The 27,510-nt window shown below is 41.5% G+C and overlaps 1 protein-coding gene across 1 annotated transcript in view; it reads left to right on the top strand.

The window, feature by feature from the left end:
* LOC124711398 (septin-1) overlaps positions 1-15,601 on the top strand; it is a 60,713-nt gene extending 45,112 nt beyond the window's left edge. The window contains exons 8-9 of the mRNA XM_047241453.1: positions 5,199-5,300; positions 13,285-15,601. Coding sequence (XP_047097409.1) covers positions 5,199-5,300; positions 13,285-13,414 — 232 coding nt within the window. The 3' untranslated portion in view covers positions 13,415-15,601. The remainder of the gene's footprint in view (positions 1-5,198; positions 5,301-13,284) is intronic.
* The last annotated feature ends 11,909 nt before the right edge of the window (positions 15,602-27,510 follow it).

Raw genomic sequence — 27,510 nt, 5'->3', positions numbered from 1 at the left:
TTTGGTGGTATTGGTGGTAGCCCACTGACAACACAGGGGTCGCACTGCTGATGCCTGAGCTGTAAACTCCCCATGTATGCCAAGGAGATGCCTGTCTTCCTGGGGTGTTGGGACTCCTGGCAACAGCCATCATGCCAGTTGGCCTTTGCTGTGGCTGGGCGGCGCCCGTGGGTAGAGCCCCTGATCGGAGTGGGTGGCATCAGCGCAGATGACCCGCAATGAAGCGGACTATGGCATCTCTTGCTGGTGACTGTACGGCACCAGTAATCTTTAAGAAGGACAAGATAGAATACAATGCCAACAGGTATGACCCTAAATCGTTTCCCTCCCTTGTTACACCATGGGAGGAACGTAGGGCTACAGAATGGTGAGAGCCATATTCGCCTCAGTTTTTAATCTGTAGAAGAACTGATGGGGACTCTTTTCTACCTACAAAGCCTCCATTTTTTGTTGAACACCTTGAGGATAAGTTTGGAGAAGTGACAGCGTTGTCCAAGATGCGAAATGGTGCAGTCTTGATTCAGACAGCATCCCCAGCCCAATCCTGAGTGTTACTCACCTGTGACAAGCTGGATGATATTCCTGTTTCCATCACTCCCCATAAAAGCCTCAACATGGTCCAGGAAATAATTTATCATTGCAGTCTGACGACGAGCTCTGTGCCAATTTAGAATGGTGGGGTGTTCATTTCATCCAGCACATTTACGGGGGACCCAAAGACAACAGGGTTGCTACCAGTGCCTTCATCTTGGGCTTTGAAGGTGATTCGTTGCCTGAAAAGGTCAAGGTGATGGTTTACCACTGTGACGTTAAACCATACGTCCCTCCCTCTATGCGGTGCTTTAAGTGCTGGAAGTTTGGCCACTTCGGCCACGTCTTCCCACTGCACTTCCAGCACCACATGTCAGGACTGCAGACATCTACTGTACCCAGATACCCTGTGCGCCACCTCCCACTTGCATCAGCTGTGGAGAGCACCGCTCTCCCTGCTCGCCAGACTGCCCAGTACTCCAAAAGGAGTGGAAAATCATGGAGTACAAGACCCTGGACCGGTTGACTTACACAGAGGCTAAACATACTTTCAGAAGATTACACTCTATTCGGTTGTTGTCGACATATGTTGCAGCTACATTACTATCGCCGTCCCAAGTCCCAGTGGCTACTCACTCTGTGCCAAGAACAGTGGGCCCTCTGGGCCACCAGAATAAATCCACCCCCTTGGTGGTAGGGGGCAAATCTTCCTCCATTGCTCCCAAAGCACCTACTTCAGAAGGAAGTCCCCCCCCCCCCCCCCCCAAACGCAAGTGACATCGGTCCCCTCTCCCCTGCTGGAGAAGCGCAAAAGCCTCCTCTTGTGCAGAAGGGGTCTCGTGGGGCCCTCTTTCCCAAGGTCTCCACTAATGCCACTGCGGACACCTGCCAGTGGCTCAACCTAAGGCATAATCTGCCTTCTTGCATGCTTAATGCCTTCCCAGCCTCACGATAACGTCATCCTCCAGTGGAATTGCGGCTGTTTTTCCACCACCTGGCTGACCTACGGCAATTGTTAAGCTTTATACCTGCTTTCTGCATTGACCTCCAGGAAACCTGGTTCGCGGCTATAAGGGATATTACAGGAACCGTAGTGACTATAATAGAGTGTCAGGTGGAGTTTGCATCTATGTCCTGAACTCAGTATGCAGTGAACCTGTGCCCATTCAAACCCCTCTTGAAACTGTGGCTGTCAGGACAAGGACAATGCAGGAAATAACTGTCTACAATGTATATCTTCCTCCAGATGGTGCAGTATCCCTGAACACATTGGTTGCACTGATTGAGCAACTCCCTAAACCTTTTGGCAGATTTTAACGTGCGTAAACCCTTGTGGGGTGGCACAGTTCTTACTGGCCATGGCAGAGATGTTGAAAATTTACTGTCTCAACTTGACCTCTGCTTCTCAAACACAGGTGGCCCCACACATTTCAGCGTGGCACATGGCACATATTTGGCCATTGATCTCTCGGTTTGCAGTCCTGGCCTCCCATCTATCCACTGGAGAGCACATGACGACCTGTGTGGTCTGACTACAAGTGACATCTCCTTGTGGTCTTCAACAGGATCTTGTGCGATGGCATCTTTCTATTGCAATGGTGGGAGAGCACCATCATTCTGGTGCTCAGACCCAGTCATAACCCGCTTAATGTGGACAGCTACCAGCCCATCAGCCTTGTAGCTTTGTAATCTGCTGGAACGTATGGTGTATCATCAGTTGGGTTGGGTCCTGGAGTCACGTGGCGTACTGGCTGCATGTCAGGTCGGCTTCCACCAGGATCGCTCTATCACTGATAATCTTGTGTCCCTCGAGTCTGCCATCCAATCAGCCTTTTCCAGATGCCAACATCTGGTTGCTGTCTTTTTTTGTCTTACGTTAAGCATATGACATGACCTGGGGACATCATATCCCTGTCACATTGTATGAGTGGGGTCTCTGGGGCCCACTCCCGATTTTCATCCAAAACTTACTGTTACTCCGTACTTTCCGTGTCCAAGCCGGTGCCTCCCCTAGTTCCCTTCGTATTCAGGAGCTTTTAGGATGAGTCTGGTGACCAGCATCATGGTGGAGGCCAGAGTCCCTCCATTGAAGGTTAGGCGTGCACAACTGCTCGCGAGTTACGTTGCACACATTAGTAGTTCTCTTGTGGATCCGAATTACTGTCTCCTTTCCGAACCGCGGCCCAGGTCAGGGCGTACCGTTGCGGTTCGCGTCCAGTCCCTTCTGTCTGAACTGGAGTCCTTCCCGTTACCACCTCTCCTCGAGGGCCATGCACGTACACGTCCATGGTGTACACCTAGGCTGCAGATTCTTCTGGACCTTTCGCATGGCCCTAAGGACTTCGTTAACCCTGCGGCTCTCCGCTATCACTTCCTCTCGATTCCCGACATGTACCAGAGCCATGAAGTGGTTTACACTGACAGCTCAATGGCTGATGGTCGCATAGGCTTTGCGTATGTTCATGGAGGACATATTGAACAGAACTCTTTGACAGATGGCTGCAATGTTTTCACTGCAGAGCTGGCGGCCATATTTTGTGCTCTTGAGCACATCGGCTCATGCCCTGGTGACTCATTTCTCCTGTGTACTGACTTCTTGAGCAGCCTACAAGCTATCAACCAGTGCTACCCTCACCATCCTTTGGTAGCATCCATTCAGGAGTCCATCATGCACTGGAATGGTCCCATCATTCAGTGGTGTTTTTGTGGACCCCAGGACACATTGGAATCCCAGGCAATGAAGTTTCCAACAGGCTGACTAAACAGGCTATGCGGAAACTGCTTCTGGAGATGGACATCTCCGAAACTGACCTGCGTTGTCTCATGCCACAGGGCTTTTTGGCTTTGGGAGATGGGATGGCATAACAGAACGTACATCAAACTGCATGTCATTAAGGAGACTACGAATGTGGGGCAGTTTTCCATGCAGTCCTCTCACAGGGAATCAGTTGCCCTCTGCTGGCTCCACATTGACCATATGTGGCTAATGCATGGTTACCTCCTCTGTCACGAGAACCCAACTCGGTGTTGCTGTGGCTCACAAATGACGGTCGTCCACCTCTTGCTGGACTGCCCACTTTTAGCCGCTCTGCGGTGGACTTTTAACTTTTATCCTCCACCCTAGTGCTTTTAGGGTGGAGGTTTTAATGTATTGCAGAGTGGCTGGCTTCTCCTCATTATTCTCATGGTCAGGCAGACATGGTAATCTGCTCCCTTGCTTTGATCTCTTGTACATGTTTCTTGCATCTCTCTGTGTGTTTCTTGTCTGATTTTGTCCATTTTAATGTTTGTTGCCCTTCTGTCATTCTTGTGGTTTTCTCCTTTCTTCCAGCTGTGTTTTGTATGTCTCGATTATTTTACTCCTGCCCTTGTGGAATTATTTTAATCGGAATGAGGGACCGATGACCTAGCAGTTTGGTCCCTCACCCCCTCTTTTAAACAAACAAGCCAACCAACCAACACAGTTGGGAGGTAAAGTGTTGCTAGACAGCTCAGTCCAGGATTTGTCATGGCCACCAACAGCAATACTGTGAGGCCTAAAAGAATTTCCTTTCCAAGTTTAATCTCATTTAATTTTCATTGTATCATACTAGTTTGGATTTGTTTGAAGGGAACAAATATGTAATGCTGATTTAAAAACTTATTGCGACCATCATATTTTTCGAATATGCTAATCTAGTGAATTTCAGTAGTGTAAGCAGGCAAGGCTTTAGAAACCAAAGAAACCACTTACTAGTCACATCAAAATTATTGACATAACTCTTGCAGATGTCAGAGTTGCATGCTTCCCTTCATTTTAAGTATTCGTTAATCCACAAGATTAAAATATCTGATACCAATTGAGGGACCTTTGCATTAGGGAGATTTTCATCGAAGAGGGTCATGTGAAAAGAGAATGAAAAATGTAGACATGTGTAGTGTAACAAAACTGACAGATTTTGTTACAGTAGTTTGTTGGATAACATAACACTTATCCAGACATAAAGAAGCATTTTTGGTACTTTAGGCCAGAGCTTGAAAATCTTTTAGCCATTCATAAACAAGTACTGCTCCACTGTGACATGTAATCTGAACCTTCTTCTTTCATTGTTCCTTCCTTTATATTTACCACATTATATAATCTTCTTATTTTTTGCCTTTTCACCATTATTTCTCTTTTATTGTTTTTCTGTTGGTGCCAGTTCATCAGCAACTGTGGTACCTTTTGACTCTGTTCTTATGAGTGTCATTTAAATTTTGGCTTTACCAGTGCCGTGTAATTGGTTGTAAACAGTTAGGTGTCAAATTTTTTGGAGTAAGTTGTGTGCATCTTTCATGAAAATGAAATTTTCTTATTCAAAGCTAAAATTAAAAATAAAATAACCAACCATCTACACTTGAAGTACAAAGGAGGAGGAGGAGGAGGAGGAGGAGGACCATTCAGTCTATTCACTATTCAGGGTGATTCTCTCTCTCTCTCTCTCTCTCTGTCTCTCTCTCGTGTCTCATCTGCAGTTAGTTTTGCAGGGTTTCAATTTGTATTGTGCTAAAAATTGCCAACTGAGAAAATCTGATAATTGATGTAAGTTCTGAGCTTCTAAAGCTTTTGTGGGCATTGGCAGTTTAGAGATCTCAAGGGAAAATGGAGGGATTACTTATGGAATATTAACAATCTCATTTGTTTGCAGAACTCACATGCAGGACTTGCAGGAAGTGACACAGGAAGTACACTACGAAAATTACAGATCTGAGCGACTTGCTAAAGGAGCTTCGGTGCCGAAAAGGCAAACGTAAGTGTTTTATAGTTTCTGTTATGTTGAAACTGGAAGTATTCAATAAGTGATATCTAAGGCATGAGAAGTGTTATTGATAAAAAATAAATTTCTTGGTTTTGAGTCTGGTTAGCAGGCCATCAATTGTCTGGATAAACAAAAATGTGTTTTCTATTAATCAGTTTGGTGAAGCACAAAAAATTAACACTTTGAAACCAGAGTAATAAAATTACATATGGACATTGTGTTTGAACAATACACTGCGGTGATAAGGCATGGGAGACCTCTTAATATTGTGTCTGACCTCCTTTTGCCTGGTGTAGTGCAGCAACTATTGCGGCATGGACTCAACAGCTCCATTAAGTTTCCTGCATAAATATTGAGCCATGCTGCCATAATTGTGAAAGTGTGGCTGGCGCAGGATTTTGTGCATGAACTGATCTTTCGATTACGTTCCATGAATATTTGATGAGGTTTATGTCGGGTGAGCCAAGTGGCCAAATCATTCATTTGAATTGTCCAGAACGTTCTTCAGACCAGTTGTGAACAATAGTGGCCCAGTGACGTGGCACATTGTTATCCATAAAAATTCCACCATTGTTTGGGAACAAGGAGTTTATGAATGGCTGCAAGTAGTCTCCAAGGAGCCGAAAATAACCATTTCCAGTCAATGATTGATTCAGTTGGACCAGAGGACCCAGTAAACATAGCCCATGCCATTGTGGAGTCACCACTAGCTTGCACAGTGTCTTCTTGACTGTTTGAGCCCATGGCTTCGTGGGGTCTGTGCCACACTCTGACCCTACTATCAGTTTTTACCAACTGGAATTGGGACTCATCTGACTAGGCCATGGTTTTCCAGTCAGAATGGTCATGAGCTCAGGACAGGCACTGCAGGTGATGTCATGCTATTAGCAAAGGCACTCATTTCAGTCATCTGCTGCCCCAAATTTACCCGCTCTTTCCTGATGGTTATGTTTGGCATATATCCCACATTGATTTCTCCAGTTATTTCACACACACAGTTGCTTGTCTGTTAGCACTGACAACTCAGTGAAAATGCCACTGCTCTGTCATTAAGTGAAGTCTGTTGGCCACTGCGTTGTCTGAGGTGAAACGTAACACCTGATATTTGGTCCTCTTGACACTGGATCTCGGAATATTGAATTCTTTATCGTTTTTTGAAATGGAATATCCCATGCATATAGCCCTAACTACCATTCTGCATTCAAAGTCTGGTAATTCCTTTCATGTGGCCGTAATGTCATCGGAAATATTTTCATATGCATCACCAGAGAATAAATCAACAGCTCCGCCAACACGCTGCCCTTTTGTACCTTGTATTCCTGATACTACTGCCATCTGTATATGTGCGTATCTCTGTCCCATAACTTTTGTCACACCAGTGTAAACAGATGCATAAGTTATATATAGTATAGATGTTAACAACTTTCAGGCCTGGAAGGATTAAGTATGATTGTAAAATTCACAGCAAACAAAGTGACTTATTAAAATGAGGAATACTTATGCATTCTGTAGAGTCACAATACTATAGGGCATTGGTGGTGATAAGATTAAATTTTCGTAATTCAGAAGGAACAAAAGAAACTGCTCTGTCAGACACGTATCAGTTATGCTGCAAACAATAAATATAATGAATTGGGCACATGGCCATTCATAAATATGCATTTATTTGCCTCTAAATAGAAGCTCAGTGCTAGTCTCAAGGTTTGTCATTTAGAATTTATATGTACTGTTTTCAAAACAGAGAAAAATATCACCGTAAGTGTTTATCCTGTAAAGAATATTCAGTCATCACAACTATTCCAGGCTATTCAAATCTTACTCATAGTGCCAAATTTCTTGTTTTGAAAGCTGCATTCTAACAACAAAATACAAAGGGCATTCAAAAAGTTTTGCACAGTCGTCTCTATTATTTTATTTTTGCAGGAGGAGAATGAAATTTTTTGTGAACATACTTGGAACATTTAGCTACAAATTGAGCCTACTCAATGTAGCCTTCATCAGCTATGATGCATCTGGCCCAATGTTTTTCTTTCCATGATGTAAATGCACTTTGGTAAAATTCTGGGGATTGACTTTTACACCATTGCTTGACACAGGAAATAGGTCTTTCTTACTATCAAATGTTTTCCGTGCAGGTGGGCTTTCAGACGACCAAAGAGGTAAAAATGAAATGGAGCCAAGTCCGGACTGTAGGGAGGAGGAGGAACGATTTTCCAACCCATTCTCTTGATTTTCTCCTGCGTTATAAGGGCTGTATGGGGTTTGTCATTGTCATGGTGGAGTCTGATGAGCTCACCCTGAAGCTGTGGTCTGTGAGTCTTGATGGCACATTGCAGCTTGTCCAATGACAAACAGTAACGGTCTCAGTTAATTGTGTTGCCAGGTTTCAAAAAAGCAATGAAAATTACACCACACTGATCCCAGAAGAAGGAGGCCATCACCTTTCAGGCTGCTGTTCGTGAAAGTCTTTGTTTCTTCTTCTGAGGGGAACCCAGATGATGCCACTCCGTGGATTGGGTTTTCCTCTCAGGTTCAGACAAAAACAACTATGTTCCATCCTGGGTAATGACGCTGTCAAAACACTGTGTCCATTCTTCAGTAAAGGTCTGCATGAGACCCTCGCACACATTCTTCCTCATCATTTTCATTTCTCTTGTCAATAATCTAGGCACTCAAAGATGCACGGATTTTTCTGTAACCTAGTGACTGTACCAGTGATACCACACAACCCAATGACAAAAGAGTCACTTCAGCAAGCTGTCGTGTCATCACACAATCTGTCATTTTGGATGATTTGATCAATGGTCTCCTTATTCACGTCACTCACTGCCGTCGATGGTCTACTGCATTGTGGATTGTCAAGTAGAGAGAAATCACCGTCTTTAAACCTCTGTAACCACTGCTGCTGGATACTGATGCGATCCACTGTGTCCTCCCCATAAACAGGGAGCAACTGTGAATCGATGTGGCAGAGTCATCGCCGGTCTTGAAAAGCAACTCCATCACCGACCGTTGTCGCAACCTGACATCTGCTTCACGGTCCATTATGGCTCACCTGTAAATTAAAGAAAATACTTTTATACACCAACTTATAGCTAAATGTTCCAAGTATCTTCACAAAAAATTTCATTCTCCTCCTGCAAAAAATAAAAAAAAATTGGAGACGACTGTGCAAAACTTTTTAAACACCCTTTATAAGTGATTTATATTTGTTTAAAATCAGTGTGTCCTTGTATATTTGTTTAAAATCAGTGTGTCCTTGCATGAAATCGGTGTGTGTGTGTGGGGGGGGGGGGGGGGGGGGAGTGACACTTGGCAGGTAATTATGATATAGTATTGAAGACAATTTTATAGGACTTTATAGGACTGTATTTCTACGGTACTGAACACCATCTCAAGCAGTACTGAGTTGGATGAGGGGATAGAATAAGTGGAGATGATTCCAAGTGGTGGTTTGCAACTTCAGCAAAGAAGGAAGATGTGTTGCTGACTGAAACCTTACAGGAGTGTCCTTATTTTATTTCTCTGGAGTTCCAAGAGCATTTGGTAATGACTGAAGGAAGCTACATTGTCCTGTTGAAAAGCATCTTCAAAAGACGGGACTGCAAAATATACCACCACATGCTTTTGTCTTTAATGAAAAGTGGAGACACATAATATTCAATGATGAATACCCGTTTTGAGTAGAAAAAGAAGTCATGACAAGTTGTATGCATACAAACTTAGAGGGGGTTAGTTTCACCTTCATTCAGTATGTATACATTTGTTTCAGGTTGATATGGAGATTGTCATGAGGGTTTGAAATACTTCATTGATTTGATTGTGCCCTTACTGTCATTCAGGATCTTTTGTAGCAGGTAATCTCCAGTGTTACCCTTTGTGATGGTACGATGTCCAACAGGTATGATTCCAAGATCATTATTGCCAGTAAATGTGTAATGGCTAGGTTTACTGGGAGCTGTAAAACCAGACTCCTCTGTTAGCCTGCAAAGGATCTCATCTTGAATAGCATAGAGAACATAAGAGCCAGTGTGAGGAAGCTGTTAAGATGGGACTTGCAATTATCTCCTACCGACACTCTAGGACTGTGTGTTCCACATTTGGAAGACATTAGCACAAAGAAGGGTCTTGCTCTGGACTAGTGTTGCTTAAACCTGATATTAAATGCTTGTTGCTTAAACCTGATATTAAATGCTAGCCTGCTCTCCAAACCAATCTATGTGTACATCTGCAGTCTGCCTATAGTCTGCTAACCAGTGTGAAGTGCGTGGAAGAAAGCATTGTATCACATGTCTTTTCTATATAAATGCTTCTTTGTTCACTGTAATTAGTCTAATCTCTTAATTGTTTTTGCAGTCTCCACTGGAGCAATATATAGGTAGCCATAGTATATTTCTAGATTCCGCAATTAAAGCTGGTTCTTCAAACTTTGTAAGTAGGCTTTTGTGGCATAATTTACATATCTGTTGAAGTGTTGGTCATGTAACTAGAAATGAAGAGCATTGAGTGATAAACTTCAGATTTTCAGATCTAAATTAAAAGAAAATTACCAAGTAACCCCCATTAATACTATTTATTGTTGACACCATTTCTCTCGTGATGGTATGAATAACGCTCATAACTCACATCAATGATCCAATGAAAATCCACATGCCTTTGTGGATACATATTTTCAGGAACACTTCTCTGTATATGTACAATCTGGTATGATAGACAGTCACGGGATTTGGCCTGTTGTGTTACTGCATTGTCTTACAGGGCCCAGTTATCTAGCCCCCTGAGAATGAGCTTCCAAAATTATTCGAAGAGGTTTGTTGGGCTACAAGGATAGGTACGTTCTCCCAGCATGATGGATCTCCTGCATGTTCGAGTCATCAGGTAGCACCATATCTCCCCATGTAGATGGATCAACAAAAATCATCATATTTCTTGCCTGCATAGGTCTCAGGACATCACCTCTTCAGATTTTTGCCTGAGGGCATGGTTTGAAAGGTGAAGTCTACAAATTAAAAGTAAGCAAAGTACAGGAATTGATCATTTGAATAATGACTAATGCATTTCTCATAAAATAATGCCAAGATGACCTCAGAAAAACTACTCTCGAGAGTTTGAAAGTGCATTGAAGTTGGAGGTGTGATTTATGGAAAACAGCTTCAAACTTAATCATTCTTATTTTTTAATGAGATTATGTTGGGCATTGGTTGTACATTTATTAACAACATCCACCATTGAAAATTCAATCTTTCAAGTGCACAGGTGCGGAAAACACAGCATCCTATGACTCAGATTATTATTATCCATGTGACAGAGGTTGACACAAGCCATAGAAGCTCCTGTCATTTTTATACTTCTTATTAACACTGGCTACTGCATTGTTCTGAGCACCAGTAACCACTTGAATATGACCAAAATATCTGAATTGCTATAGTCGATATCATTAATAAATGGACGGTCAACGTAAGTCATTTAAAAATTCTGGAACACTGTGAGTCCAGAACAAGTATTACTGTGTTAATTATTTGCCTTTATGTAGCACCACCTGTGAATATTTGTATGGGTTACAGTCTAAAATCTGTATCTTGATAAGCAATAAAAACTGGACACATTTCGTATGGAACGATTTGTTCAAATTGGTCTGTAGTAACGCCACCTAAAATATTTATTATTGTTCCTGAAATAACCTGTAAATAAAACTGGAAACAGTGTAGTTCAAATATTAATGCTGATCTTGCTTGTGATCTGAGCTTAGCACACTTTCAAGTCTCGAGAGTAACACCCTGTAGTATAAAATGGGAGATCTGTAGAAGACCACAATTAAATGTACTTTGCCTAAAAATTGAAATAATCCTACACAGCCCTAAAACAATTAGTTAATTGCACTGTTTTTACATCCAGCTTAAATATTAATGATGAGAATATAATCTCAGAAAGCATTCTCTGAATGGTCCACTATCCAAAACCTGGAAAGTTCATGTTTTGCTGCTTCTAAATGTGTCTGAAGAATACTGATTCTCTTTTATTCCCCTAACAGTTTACTCAGATTAACCACTCTGCATTTCAAGAGAAGGGCCTCACTGGTTTCTTCATTATTTTTGTGCATCAATAAATAAAAACTCGTATCATACCCCTCTGCTAATGGACCTCCATTAGTTCCTACAACCATCACTAGTGGTCAGTTTGTCTCTGCACAAACTTAAAGATAAATAAATAAACAAAAAAAGTAGAGAAATTAGTTATAGCTCCTGAAGTAAATTAAGCAGACTTATGAATCAGTTATTATGCAAAGACACAATAAATGCTAATGCTACAACATTTAACTGCAAATACAAAAATATTTTGTTGCTTACACCTAATAAATGTAAGGTGAATAAGCACTTGCATTTTCAACTATCCACAAACAAAATACAATCTTCCGGTACCAATATAATAGCACACATGTGTACAAAACTAAAGGAGGAAAGTAACTTTCGCATAATGTGTCACTGCCGTGTATGGCAGCTCAATGAAACGTGGACCATACATAGAAAAAAACTGCTATAGTGTAGTACAGAAGGTGACTGAAAGAATTGTGAAATGAGATGAACAGAAATTACACCCTTATTTAAAGACAGTAATTACACTGAAGCCACTGCAATTTATGATGGTTGTCTATGGCATCCATTCTTTCACCAGCACTGGATGGTCGTTGGTACTTGTGTGCTGCAATACGTCTCCCCAACACATTCCACAGTTTCTCAGTGGGATTTAATTCAGGGGAATGGGCAGGCTAGTCCAATCATTCAATATACTCTTGTTCCAAGAGCCCCTCTACCTGCACAGTTTGATGCGACCAAACAATGTAATCCGTGAAAATGCACTACTGAAATGACACACATGGGGAAGGAGTACAGTGTCACAATAACATTGACCAGTGAGTGTACTGTGTTCAGAGATTTGGAGGTTAATGCACGCATGCCCAATTATGTCTGCTCACACCTTAGCACCTGCACCACCAGAACAGTTATGTTCGACAGTGTTATTGGGTGCATTGTGTGTTCCCACCTCTCGCCATGTGACAGTACGTCATTAAGTTTTGCACACAAGTGTGTGTGTTATTTAAAGCTTTGTTGGGACCTTTTTTATGGTTTTACTTGTACATAAATGGATACCTATTAAAACATTGGGCTCCATAGTGGTTAAGAGGAAGAATGAGGATGACATTCCTCTTTGCAGCTACATCATTTTCCTGTGTTTTGCCAAAAGAGGCATATTGTTCAGTATTTATCCAAATGAGGGTGTTAAAAACAGCCCTATAAAGATCTCTTGCTGAAATGATACTGAGCTATCACTCAGGATGAGTTCTGTGGGTGACAACATGCACAAGACTGCAGAGACAAGTGAGCTGATATTTCATAACAAGGGAACTGTCAAAGTTGTTTTGTTCTAAGTATCACACGTAGACATCCTCTCCTACACAAAACTGACCATCAATAAATCACTATTTTGCACATGCAGTGAAATTTGTCATAATATCCCAGAGATGTTTCAGAACTTTTAATTGCTGACCACCTTTGCTTTTAACCCCCCCCCCCCCCCCCGCCTCTCTCTCTCTCTCTCTCTCTCTCTCTCTCTCTCTCACTCACTCACTCACTCACTCACACACACACACACACACACACACACACACATGCGCACCACAACTACTACTGCTACTACTACAGGATTCATATTGATTTATCCTTTTCTTGAGAACACCTGCATACCCTCTGCATATTGTATTATCTTCTTTTACCAAAGAAGAAAGGAACATTAGAATTAGAGAGCTTTTCATTTGTCTTTACTGTTTAGAATATTTAGAATCTGCGTTTAATTAGTCTCGTGCCCAGTTCGCATTTATCTGTGTGTGTATTGCCCAATGTCTCCACTATACAGTGAGTTGGTTATTGACTCGCATTGTTGAATTCTACATTACTATGTGTGTCTTTTTTCTGGGTAGGGTGTTGCCAGAGGAGAAAGTTGGTGCAGGTGAGAAGGATCGTATCCTGCAAGAGAAAGAAGCAGAACTTCGACGAATGCAAGAGATGTTAGCCAAAATGCAAGCACAAATGCAGCAGCAACAGCCTTAGTAATGTCATGTGTGGTGTTTTTTCCATTTTATTTAATGAGTAATGTGAAGAGTTATTAAGTCAATTTCATTACATTGATTTAATTTTTCAAAATTAGTATGAAATTATGTTGCATAAGAATATAAAGGATAACCATTGTTGATGTAGGAACATCTGCATACAAATTGTTGGAAACATTCTTTTTGTTGGATTGGTGGCTGCATCCATAGCCAGTACCTTCAGTAGGTACAGGAAAGAAACGCCTTTGCTGTGAATGTACTTACTTCAGTTAGGAATGTCACAGATTGAACTGTAATTTTACGAATGAATATGTACTGTTTGAATGTTGCTAGTAAATTATGTTCCATGCTGATATTGCTTATACAGGAAACATAGTAATTGTGGATAAATGCCTCCATTGTCTATCAGTATTACTTTCCCTTGACTGTGCAAGTGATTTCTGTTGAATTTAAGACACACCAGTCCATCAGATTACTCTACTCTTTCCCACAAAGGCAATGAACAGAAATTTACAATGTACACAGTGAACAAAAATGTTTTGGCAGGAGTGTCACTATGATCCTTACAATAATTTGCACTTGATGCAGCATAATAAGGTTTAATCACTAACATTATTACATGTCTGATAAAGGCATTGTTTCCAAACATTTTATAGTGCAAATATGTGTCGGAGAACACCCACAACAGTTAGACAAAATGTGAAAGAAAATAATTTATTATTAACAAGAACAACTTAACTGTGCATGCATTAGAATTTAAAACAAAATTCTAGTAAATATTCCTGGCACAGTTGTATCTTTGAAATAATACTTTATTTTTCTCTTATATTCAAAACAACCTTATCGGAATTTATTTTATTATTAGTTATACAAAACAGTATAATGGCAGTTAGATGAGGTATATCTGCTTGCTCTTCTGTCAGTCAGTATAATTTTTTTTTTACCATAAAGTGGCACATTCCATAGCATAATGGATATTGTTTTGTACAGAGCAGTCATACAGATTTGTTACCTCATCTAAAATGTGCTGTACTTTATTAGTAGCTCCTTCCTGGTGTGTTAAATGTCTATTCATTATACTGTAATCAGAATTCTGTAGTTTGAAATATATGTCCTCCTCTGAATTCTTTTTCAAATAAGATGAAGTACTCTTTGTCCTAAGCTGATTGTCTCTTCATGCTGAAATGTTTACATTACTCTTGTGCTAATTGATATTAAGGCCAGCCAATGATCTGATTCTTTGTCCTCGCATTATTTATGTGACATAACAATGTCATATTTCATGTTCATTATAAGACCAGTTTTTTCCCCTAGTCTATGATCAAAAAGAACTTATTATTACTTGTTATGTTTCAATGCATATTAGTGAGGAAGCATAATAAATGGTTAGTGGAATGAGACTGGTTTTCCTTCTCATTTTTCACAATCATAACATTTGTACTTAGATATTTTGTTCCTGATGACTAATGACTGTTAATAGTTTTGACATGGATAACTTCACATTTTTTTGTGATAGGAGTTAGTTGTAATTGCTTTAATATTATAAATTAGAAAATGTGTGATTGTAACAGTTTTATAAATCTGAAGGTTTTATTATTTTTTCTGAGTCCCTAAGCAGTATGTGTAAATATTGTGGTACTGATATAAAGCAGAAATAAATTACCATGTGAGAAATTATTTAAACAAGAAGAAATCCCTTTTTTAATAAACATTGTGCCTAAAAAAATACAACTATTTAACTTTTAATGTGTCTGATATGTTCATCTGCAGAACAGTCACTTTAATGTGGTTATTTATTTTCTATTGCCTCTGCTGTTTTTGCACTAGATAAACTTTCATACTCCCAGACTGCATTTGCAAATTATATGCACAATATTTTGTATAAGATGTTGGTTTTTTTATGTAGCTATAGCAGTATATTCAGTTAAATTGTAATGTGCCATGTCATATTCTTTTAAAACATTGTACATTTTATAATTATCAACAGAAAATGTGAAAAAATTGTGAGTTATTGGAGATAGGCAGAACAAATGTATGAAGAATTTGAAAGTGTGTCTGTAAACTATATTACTCACTATTTTTTAATATTTAGAAACATATTTGTCATGTATGAACCAGATGTTTATTAGTCACTAAGATGACTGTATGTATGTTCCAGTGATGGGATAAAGTATTTTTATGAAAACTAATAGATAATATCTCCCAGTCACTGCTAAAAAAATAAATAAATAAATAAATAAATTCAATTTCAGAAAGATTTTAAGCAATTAATTTTCTGCAAAATGTATATCCTGTTCATTTTGCATGTTTTTAAGTATTTATTCTATAATTTGTATAATCTGTGCTCTTACAATCATCAGGAAATACAAATGCACATGCGTGAAGGACAAGAGGAGCAGAGAGGCAGAAGTAAATGAATCATCATTTTCAGTATAACCTTTGGGAATGTGGAATACATCAGAAATATGAGAAAGCAATTAAAAAAGTTTCAGTTCTATCTCTATATGCACAATGTAACATGGTACCTAATGGGAAGTTAAGGAATCTATGGAACTTTCATTACTCAGTGCTGTTACGTATTGTTTCCGCCTGCTGCCAGCCTTGGTTAGGAAACAATAAAACACTCCATAGCAGTGCAGCACTGGAATAGGTAATGCAAATGCAATGTTGATTTTGGTTTGCTGCTTCCTCTCCCCCCTGGAGGAGGTGGAGCTTATGTGCCCCGCAGTTTCATTCCCTTCGCAGCAACCACAGTGCTTGCTGGCAATCGCATGCTTCCAGACGCCTACACAAAAAGTGCTGCCAAGTTACACTGAAGAGCCAAAGAAACTGCCACACCTTCCTAATATTGCGTAGGGCCGCTCAAGCATGCAGAAGTACGGCAACATGATGTGGCATGGATTTGACTAATGTTTAAAGTAGTGCTGGAAGGAATTTGACACCACGAATCTTGCAGGGCTGTCCATAAATCCATAACAGTACAAGGTGGTGGAGATCTCTTCTGAACAGCATGTTGCAAGGCATCCCAGATATGCTCAATAATGTTCATGTCTGAGGAGGTTGGTGGCCAGCGGAAGTGTTTGAACTCTGAAGAGAGCTCCTGGAGCCCCTCTGTAGCAATTCTAGGTGTGTGGGATGTTGCATTGTTCTGATGGAATTGCTCAAGTCTGTAGGAATTCCCAATGGGCATGAATGGATGCAGGTGATCCGACAAGATGCTTATGTATGTGTCACCTGTCAAGAGTCATATCACTCCAACTACACGTGCCCCACGCCGTTACAGAACCTCCACCAGCTTGAACAGTCCCCTGCTGACATGCAGGGTCCATGGATACGGGAAGTTGTCTCCATACCTGTAGACATCCATCTGCTTGATACAATTTGAAAACAAGACTCATATGACCAGGCAATACGTTTCCAGTCATCAACAGTCCAATGTCAGTGATGATGGGCCCAGGCGAAGTGTAAAGCTTTGTATCGTGCAGTCATAAAGGGTACACGAGTGGGCCTTTAGCTCTGAAAGCCCATATTGATTATATTTCATTGAATGGTTCGCACGCTGGACTTGTTGATGGCCCAGCATGGAAATCTGCAGCAACTCATGGAAGGATTGCACTTCTGTCATGTTGAACGATTCTCTTCAGTTGTTGTTAGTCCCGTTCTTGCTGGATCTATTACCAGCTGTAGCAATGTTGGAGATTTGATGTTTTACCGGATTCCTGATATTCACGGTACACTGGTGAAATGGCCATATGGGAAAATCCTCACTTCACTGCTACCTCTGAGATGCTGTGTTGCATTGCTTGTGCACCGACTATAACTCACTTAAATCTTGATAACCTGCCTTTGTAGCAGCAGTAACCAATCTAACAACTACACTAGACACTTGTCTTGTATAGGCACTGCCAACCGCAGTGCCGTATTCTGCCTGTTTGCATATCTCTGTATTTGAATATGCATGACTATACCAGTTTCTTTGGCGCTTCAATGTATCTTGTATGTACAGTACAAATTCATGCAATTGCATATCATTGGAAAGGATACTTTCAACAAAGCTGCATCTATGAAAGTTTTGGCTGCTGTAGTTAAATTTCTATCTTTGAAAATATATGAAAAATTGGTTTTGTGATATATGTTGCATTGCTTGACAAGCAGTGAGACTTTAGGAGGGACAAGGTTACTACTGCCACCTTCATGTGTATTATAACTAGTATTACTTTCATGTTCACGTGGGTCCAGACATTTGATAAGGAGATTCTGCATGCTTGTTCACATCGAACGCATTCAAGATTAGACTCTGTCACCTTGGTTAGGGCAGCTGGACTACTACTTTTAACATATTTTTAAAAAATCATCACTTAGTAACTATAAATACAATAAATACATGCAGTGTTTCATTTGAAACAATGAAATCTGTTCCTACAAAACTTATGAAAAATTAAACTTAATAGATGTACAAAATGTTTTACTGAATCACGTCTTTGTTCTTGGGGGATGCCTTGTACACGTCAGTTTTACACATAATTTGTCTGAATGTAGTATGTCTATGCCCAGCTGTAACGAGGGCTACATTACAATATGGACATTTCTTTTTGGCACATTTTTGTCTTTTGGCTTGTACAGACACTGTAATGTACTTTGCAAATGTGTGGGATGCAATTGTATCTCAGTAGGAGGTATCTTTATGTTAAAATCTCACCCGCTCAGTCTAAGAACTGGAGAAAGACTTGGGGTGCCATTCCCCTGAATAACTGTTGCTGCCCGAGTCCCACTCAGGGTCCACAAGACGATATGGTAGTGCTTGAAAGTTTCATTTTCTTCATAATGGGTACTGCAGCAATGAGTTTATTAAAAGAAGGTGGCATTTTCTACTTTTGCTGTAATAATTTTATTAGTTCATAACTAGTTTCAGTCTTCTAGGCAATTCTCAAGTGATTTTATGATTTTGCAGTACAACACTATGTCATGTACTGAAATGGCAGCATGTTTAAATTTATGTCTTCTATTTGTGTTGGTTCACAAATGACTAGAAGAGCAAAACTGGTTGTGAACTAATAAAATTATTACAACAAAAGTGCAAAATGCTACATTCTTTTTTGTGTTTGTCCACAGACAACTGGTAAATAAAGGTTTCTTTCTTTCTATTTGTAATTTCAAATGGGCATATTTCATTTTATAGCTAGCAGTGTTCTACATCATTTACCATAAGCAAAAGATGGAAGCTGTATGCAGGTGATCAGGTAGACACTGACACTGATCATACATAACACAGAAACAATATACATAATTGTTTTGTGCAATAAACTGCTTCAATCTGATGTGGCATGGATTGTACAAGCCCTTGAAATTTGACAAGTGATTGCCTAAGAGTTCCACACATATTTCTGGTGAGGAGATAGTTGACTAGAACTTAAGTTGGGACTTATTGGTGTTACAGTAATGACCAGCGAATCGTTTTAAACATGTCAATAATAAGGTTGTAGGAGTTTATATAATTGGTGTGATAAGCTGTTGCAACTCTCATTGAGTGTCCAAGTACACCAAATGAGGCGACATCAAGGCACCAGATATCATTCAGCAGGATTGGGGCTTAAGCACATGACCCTTCTGTTCTTTTCCTAAATTGATTAAGGTGAATGTCAGGACCAAGTTTCTCCCCTGCATTTCTCCAAATTAAGCTTGTGCTTTGTCTCAGATCATCTTTTCAGTCTGTGGGATATTAAACCCTAATCTTCCATCAGCTTCAGATTGTAGAGATGCCACTGGCTGCAGTAATTTAGTGCCCAACTACCTGCTCTGTCTTGTTATGTTTTTCACGGCACACACTAGTCAATACTGAATCATAATTCCTGTTGTAAAATGACTGCATGTCGTAACTTTGTATCTATTGTGCTGGGGGTTGCTATACGAATGTTTAAATGGATCCGGATATTAAAACCATAATTAAGGCCCGCTCAGCTAGCCGTGCGGTCTAATGCACTGCTTCCCAAGCGGGAAGGCATGCCGGTCCTCAGCATGAATCTGTCTGGCGGAGTAGTGTCGAGGTCCAGTGTGCCGACCAGCCTGTGGATCGTTTTTAAGGCAGTTTTCCATTTGCCTCAGCGAATGTGGGCTGGTTCCCCTTATTCAACCTCAGTTACACTATGTCTGCGATTGTTGCGCGAACACTGTTTCCACATATGTGTGCACCACACTTACTCTATCACGCAAACATATGGGGTTACATTCGTCTGGTATGAGACATTCCCAGAGGGAGGGAGGGGGGACTTGGGACCAAACCGCACAATAACCTTGGGTTCAGTGTGGGCGGTGGTGGGGTGGGTGGACTGCTGTGGCGTTTTGGGGGATTGTGAACCGCTGAGGGCTACGGTGGGACAAAGTCTCTCCGTCGTTTTGGGGTTCAATACACAAAACACTATAATTAAGACACATTTAAATATTGAATTATTGGAGAATAAGTTGTGGAGACTGCCACATGAGGAGAAATCAGATCTTACTTGTACTCCTTGAGAAATCTGTGTCACTGAAGAAGGTATTATTTTTCTATTACCTCGTAACCAGTTTAATTCCTGTATGGAGAAACAAACAAAGAAACGCCATAACTCTTCTATGCTTATGATTATCCACTGGCCAGTATGCAAATTTTGCCTGCCTTAGTTTTCACATTCAGAAATATTTTTACAGCACTGTAATCTAAATTTCACTTCCTGTTCTTCTTTCTCTCCTTAGAGATCTCCCTCCCCATGTCCTCATCCTGTGGGATTTAATGCCCATAACCGTCTGTGGGATGGTACTGTGACTACTGACTGAGGCAGGACTGTTCCTGCTAGCATAGCATGGTCTCTGCCTCCTAAACACTAGAGCCCTCACACACATTAGTGTAGCATGCAGCACTTTCTCAGCCATTATTCTTTCCACCTGCAGCTCTGGTTTCCTCCCCTCTGTTCAATGGGGAGTTAGTTACCATTTGTGCAACAGCAACCACTTTCCAATCATCATGTCTTTTCCTAAGTATCACTTGCCTGGACATCGTGCCAGGTGGACCTCTGCCACTGCTGATTGGGATGCCTTTCCTTGGTTACCAACCCAACCACTTCACCACATTATGGCACTGATAAGTCCATATGGAGTTCGATCAATGCTATCCTTTCAGCAGCTGCATTGGTGATTTGTTCCTCCTCGGGTTCTCCCCGACAGAAGAGTATCCCTTTGTGGACACCCAAAATTGCTGCAGCTATGCCATTGTGCCCTCCAACGCTACAAATGGTGTCTATCTCTCAACCACCTTGCGGCCTTTAAACAGTTGTGTGCATGGATTTGTTGGGAATTATATGTCAGTGCTATAGGACTGCATACTCCCTCGTCACAGGTATGGGCAATGATCAGGCATGTTTTTGGCTGCCATCCTCCTACTGCTGTCCTGGATAATTCCCTGAATGGCATTATCCTCACCAGTCTGGATTCTATTGTTGATTGTTTTGCCCTGTCCTCAGTGTCGGCCCGCTATCTGCCCGCATTCATATTAAACACCATCTGGAATGACTCCGTTTATCTTTCCTTCCCCACCACCCGTAGCCTTATAATACCCAGGTATGACACATTCCTGTGGGTCCACTATTCACTGTTGCCCTTGCTCTGACATAGCTCCTGGACCGGACTGTTTGCCCAACCAAATTCTTCAACACTTATTGGTGTACAGTCAACGTCATATACATGCCCTTATCTCTAGAGCGAAAAGGAATTTGCTTCCTAATGTCAAGAAAGCATCGTTATTCCAGTTCTGAACTCAGGTAAATTGCCTCATCGTATGAAAGGTTCTCATCTGATCAGTTTAACCAATGTCCCCTGCAAGTTATATGAACATATGGTAAGTTGAAGGCTGTACTGGATCCTGGAATCTCGGGACATTTTGGCTTTGACCCAGGATGGTTTCCACTGAGGCCAGTCAATTGCAGATAATTTAAGCCACCTGGACTCTGCTGCCCAAACTGCTTTTATCTGGCATCAACAACTTGCTGCAGTCTTCTTTGGTCTGCATGAAACTTATGATACCACATGGTGCCACCACATCCTTGCCACCTTACATGAAGGGGATCTCGAAACAGAACACTGCAGAACCCCATTCTCCTGCTTATGGAAGGTGATATGGGAGGCCTGTATCTGAAAAGTGTAACATGAAAGTAAGTTCTGGATAAAAATCAGGAGCATGCCACAGTTTTGAGTGTCCCTCTCCTTTTAGTGGCTAACAATGGTCTGGTGGTGGCTGTGGGGCTTACGGTGTCCTCCACTTTGTAGGCTGATGATTTTTGCATTTATTTCTGTTCATTTGTGATAGGTATTGCTGAATGCAGAGTGCATGGGGCAATATATCAAGTTCAGTCTTGGGATCTCATTCATGGCTTCCATTTTTTGGCTGCCAAGACCAGTGTTATGCCTTTCTGTCGTCGCCATACAGTCCAACCCCATCTGGATCTGTACATTGATGGCCAATCCCTCAATGCGGTGAATTCTCATCTTTTTTTGGGACTGGTCTTTGATGCTTGATTGACATGGCTTCCTCATCTTCATCAGCTAAAACAGACATGTTCGTCACAGTTCAATGTTCTTCGATGCCTCATGAGCATTAGCTGGGGTGCAGGTACAGCTCCACACAGCATTGGTCCAGTCCCATCTAGATCATGGGAGTCTTGCATATGGCTCGGCATCAGCTTCGATGTTACTGATGTGAGACCTGATATACTGATGGGGGATATGACTGGCGATTGGTGCTTTTCCGGCTAGCTCTGTGATCGACCCCCTACCGCAGGCAGAGATTCTATCATTGCAAGTTCTGCACCAACAACAGTTGATCATTTACGCGTTACGCATCTGCTGCTGCCCAGAGCACCTGAACTATCATCTCCTCTTTCTAGATATGGAGCTCCACCTGGGGTTATAATTGCTCTCCACATCTGGCCCCTTTTTTCTGAACTCTGGCTTTCCCCTTTACCACCACTTCTCCAGGCCTGCTCATGTACATCTCCATGTTGCATCCCCTGTCCACAGCTCTATCTCGACCTGTCAAAAGGTCTGAAAGACTCAACTTATCCTGAGGCCATCCACCAGCAGTGCATTTCGAGGTTCATAAGTAGTCTACACTGATGGCTCGATGGTTGCCGGTCACACAGGCTTTGCTTATGTTCATGCAGGATGTAATGAACTCCACTCCTTGCTGGATGGCTGCATTCTTTCAGTTTTTCTTTCAGTTTGGCGTTGGTAGCCATCTCTCGTACTCTTGAGAATATTCATTGCTGGACCAGTGAGTCGTCCACCATCAGTAGTGACTCTTTGAGCAGTTTACAGGCTCTTGACCAGTGTTACTCTTGCCACCATTTGGTCTGACTCTACAGGATTCCCTTTTTGCCCTCAAACAATGTGAATGATCGGTGGTCTGTGCCTGGACACCGGGTCACATTGGGATCTGGGGAAATGAACTTGCTGACAGGCTGGCCATATTGGCTACTGACACGCCGCCTTTTGAAATGGTATTCTGGAATCAGACCTTTGATTGGAATTACGCTGTAAGTTCTGAGGATCTGGAATGAGGAATGGCATACTCCGACTTTGCTGGACGAACTACACACGATAAAGGAGACCACGAATTTATGGAGGTCCTCCACATGCACCTCTCGTAAGGACTCCACTGTCCTTTGCCAGCTCCGTCAATACTTGGCTGACTCATGGTCATTTACTCTGTTACGAGGGTCTGTTCCACTGTTGTTGTGATGCCTGTTCGACAGTGGTCCACATTTTGATGGACTGTCCTAATCTAGCCGCCCTGCTGTGAACACTTTATCTTCCTAACTTGCTACCCCTGGTGTTACTGGATGATGTCTCACAGGATGACTTGGTTTTACAGTTTATTCGTGGAGGAGGATTTTACGATTATCTCTAAGGGAGGGCGCTGCAGCCTTGTTGGACCATTGAGGGGTTGGCAGGATGTCCTGTTGCTTCCTCTGCCCCGAATGTGCAGCGTCTGTGTGGGCTTGGTAGTCCACCCCAGACAATGCCATAACCATTCTTTTGCTCTTCTTTCCCCTTCTCACATGTTCTGTTTGACTTGGTCGTCTTCATCTGTTTTTCTGTGCTTCTCCCACTCTGTCCATGTAATTTATCTTTTATGAAAAATGAAATGTCGTGTGACGAGGGCCACCCGTCGGGTAGACTCTTTTATGGGTATTGTTAGGTGTGGTGCCTCTGGTACATAGGAAGGGGTATGTCTCCCATGGCAATTTGTGCTCTTGGGGGCTGCTGGCTGCTCCTGGATGGGGTGTCTCACCTACCTTTCTTCCTTTGCCCCCCTTTTCTTCTTCCTTGTTCCTTCCTCTAGGCTTTGCTGACCTTGGAGTGTTTTTTCCTTGGGTTTTGTGCAGTAGGCCTTTCTGTGGTATGTAGTTTTGTTGAGTTGCCTGTTCCACATAGGAGAGGCTGATGACCTCTTAGTTTGGCCAGTTTAATCATTAAACAAGCCAATCAACCAAAATTCATTGCCTCTGTCATAAGATAATATTTCTGTTCCACAGTCAGAATGATTTTTAACTGCCAGTTGCGTAGTGGTTTTTTTTTTTTCTTTTGCAGCAATAAATAGCATATTTTAACTTCAATAATGGAAGACTGTGGAGGAAGAGGGGGTAAGTCCATGTCAATAAACTTTACAGGGAAGTAATTTCAAAAATGAACACACAGACTCATACACCAATATTTTGATCCTGAAACCGTCCTTTATTTTCATTAATATATACTTATGGGAGGAACTGTGCATTTTTATAATAAACACAATTGAAACGGGTATGACATGAACCTGTTCACAGGCAAGATAGGTAATACCACAGTAGAACTACGAAAACACGCTTTGTTCATTCTTTGGTTAATGTTTACAAAAACATGAAGAGTTTATTCACTTGCTTGTTGTACTCCACTTATTAAACAATTTTGAAGCTCAGGTCGTTAATGCATATTTGTGCAGTTGCACTTGACTCATGAGGTAAGCTGGTTCAAATCCAGTTGGTGGGTGAAATTTTAACTGCCAGTATTTGGTCGGCGAGGAGAGAGAGTGGTGTAAAGCTCCTTGCCACCAGTCTTTGTGCCTATGTCCTGGTTTAGATACTAAAACTCTCTGCAGTGTCTGATGAAGTGAAGGCATGTGACACTGTTGATGGTGATCTGTTCACCCGGATGGGGATGTTAAGCTCAGCAGCACCTCAGTGCTATTCATGAGGACTAGGCTGTGTGTTGGCATCGGATTTCACCCTCTCCCTTCCTTTCATCCATAACAACACTAACACAACACTACACTGTGCAAACATTCATCAGTCATCCATGAGGCACAGATACACACTTAACATTTCATAACGGGTTGGCGGAAAGCAATGGCAAGCCACATCCACTAGGACCTGGCCATGGGCGGTAATGCAGGATTCCTGCATCTGTTCTCTTTAGCTCATATCCTGAGTACAGGATTATTAATTATTGGAAGCAGTACATATCACTCATGGTAGTGAAGAGTAGGAGTCTTGGGCTTTAGGGGTGCCAAAGTATTAAAATGTTCAACATGTTAACTGCCATGAGGCCACAGCAGAGCCTGACCCATGATGTCATTTGCCCACCAAAGGCCACAAGCTCCACTCTGTTTAGTACAATAGATCTTCGGATGGCATGTTGGTAATACAATCAGTCACTTGCAGCTTGTTGATGTAAAACATGCTGTAGATGAATGTGGACTGGAAATGTGTTCTTAGGTTGGTGATGTATTATCAGTTTAGCCTTGGTCACACTTATAGCTTCTTAAAGTTCTACTTGCTGTAGATTCCTTGCAGTATGATGTATTAACTTGTATTTCTTGATTGCACCAGTGTACAAAAAATCAGATACATCTTGCTAAACATTCTCTACGCACCACAAAAATTACTACAATCTCATGGTCCAATATCGGTAACAAGGTCACTGCCTAGCAATTTCACAAGAAAAAACATAACAGAAATAGAAAAGTGTGAAAGAGATGCCACAAGAGTTACTTGAAGAACTCTGAAAACTCATGGAGGGTCTGAAGCTTTGCAATGAGTGAAAAAGGTAATCACATTCTGCGAAATCTGAAACAAATGGCTCTGCCCACCTTGTTATTCACAGATGCACTGATTGCCAAGTACCCGAATGCTCAATTCTACTCAGCTACTCAACAAACTACATACTACATATGTGATTGTTTCCTTTCTTCTTGTTTGTAGTTTCCTTCTTGTTTGCAACTAATTTTTGTGTCTGATCCTTGTTGTGAGATAACTAACTTGAATTAGTTAGCATCCTCATTGCACACTAGTTCATAGGTTACACTGAAACATTACTTATCTTCAGGCATCTGAGATGATGTTACCAATGCCCCCCCCCCCCTCCTCCCCCGTCATCAAAAAATTTTGCCGTATGTGGGACATTTATAAGTAAGGGTAACTTCCCAAGCCAATCTTCTCATGTTTACTTATCAGCTTTGCATAATATTCTTATTGCTCGTTTCTGTGGAATAACCCCCCCCCCCTTCCCCACACACACACACACACACACACACACACACACACACACACACACACACACACACACAGAGTGTTTGACAATAATTTTCAATAATTTTTTCCCACTGCAGTATTTACTTTTTTCTATTTTTTATATACTGGTGCTCCTGGACTCGCTGCCTTTCATATTACTCCCATTTAAGTATTTAAAATATGCATATGCCTTATTTTCATTTATATTTTTCACCTTCCCCTTAAAACAATGAAACCCGACCTTCTCCCTGAGGGGTTTGAGACTAGAACAGACCCACGATAACTCATGCCTGCTGCAAGACGCGATAAATGAAGTCCTGTACCTAGGTAAACTTCCAGGTTGATGACTAAGCTGATACCAGGACAACCTTCATATTAGTTCCTTCATAAAACCTCCATACTTTTTTGGCTTAACTACGTATGATCCCCTTTTAGGGACTGACTCATTTTCTAAACACAAGTGCAGGCCATTTGGAGGAGGACGCTGTATGTAGTGCATAATCCATGCACTGAGCATGAAGATCAGATGCAACTCTTGTTCAAATGGATTTACTTTCACACCCATAATCCAGTGCAGCTGCCACTCTGTCATTCATTGGGTCACTACGTACCATCATAGTTACATCCCTTTGACAATGCAGGGATCAAATTGCTGATAGTTGAGCTGCAAACTCCCCAGGTATTCCAAGGAATAGGTGCCTGCTCAATCCAGGACTCCATGCAACAGTTACTGTGCCAGGTACCCTTTCCCGTGGTGGAGTCGATGGAATGGCACACATGGGAAGAGGTGCACCTACAGTGAGTGGCATTCAGGGTGAACAAGTGCAATGAAACAGATAAAACTGGTGGCCATGCCAACACAGCCATCTCATCAGCAAAGACACAACTCCGAAGTTACAACCCACAGCATTCACCTCTTTGGTCACACATTGGGATGACAACAATGGAAGAAGAAATGGGGGTCTTGGTATGCTCCAGAAACAATGAAGAATCTTTCGCAACATTTAAGTCATTGTTTTTCATTAAAAATATTCAGATAAATTTGGAGAAGCAGCTGCAACAAAAAAAAAGAGCAATGGATCTCTGGTGACCAAAACTTTGAATTCTAACCAATCACAGGTTCTTCAGGCCTATGACAAGCTTGGAGATATACTGAATACTATTCATCTTCATAAAACATTCAGTAGGATTCAGCATCTTATCTTTCATCAGGCCCTAACATTACAAACACACAAGGAACTATACCCTAACATAGAGCAAAGGAGAGTACATTTTGTTTGCCACATTCAGCAAGGAGCTGGACACTGGTACACTTATCCTAGCCTTGAATGGAAATCTTTTACCTGATAAGATAAAGGTTGTGGCTTACATGTGTGATGTCAATTATTATTTTTCCCTGTGTATGAGATAATTTAGGTGCCTGAGGTTTGGACATATGTCCTTCTGCTGTATTAACGACTCTTATCTGTGGGGTGTGCGGTAGGGCATTGCAACAGACGACTGACCTTGCAAACAACTGCCTTCA

This window comes from Schistocerca piceifrons, chromosome 8 (genome assembly GCF_021461385.2).
Source record: "Schistocerca piceifrons isolate TAMUIC-IGC-003096 chromosome 8, iqSchPice1.1, whole genome shotgun sequence".
Lineage (NCBI taxonomy): Eukaryota > Metazoa > Arthropoda > Insecta > Orthoptera > Acrididae > Schistocerca > Schistocerca piceifrons.
This window is presented reverse-complemented; position numbering and strand designations above follow the sequence as displayed.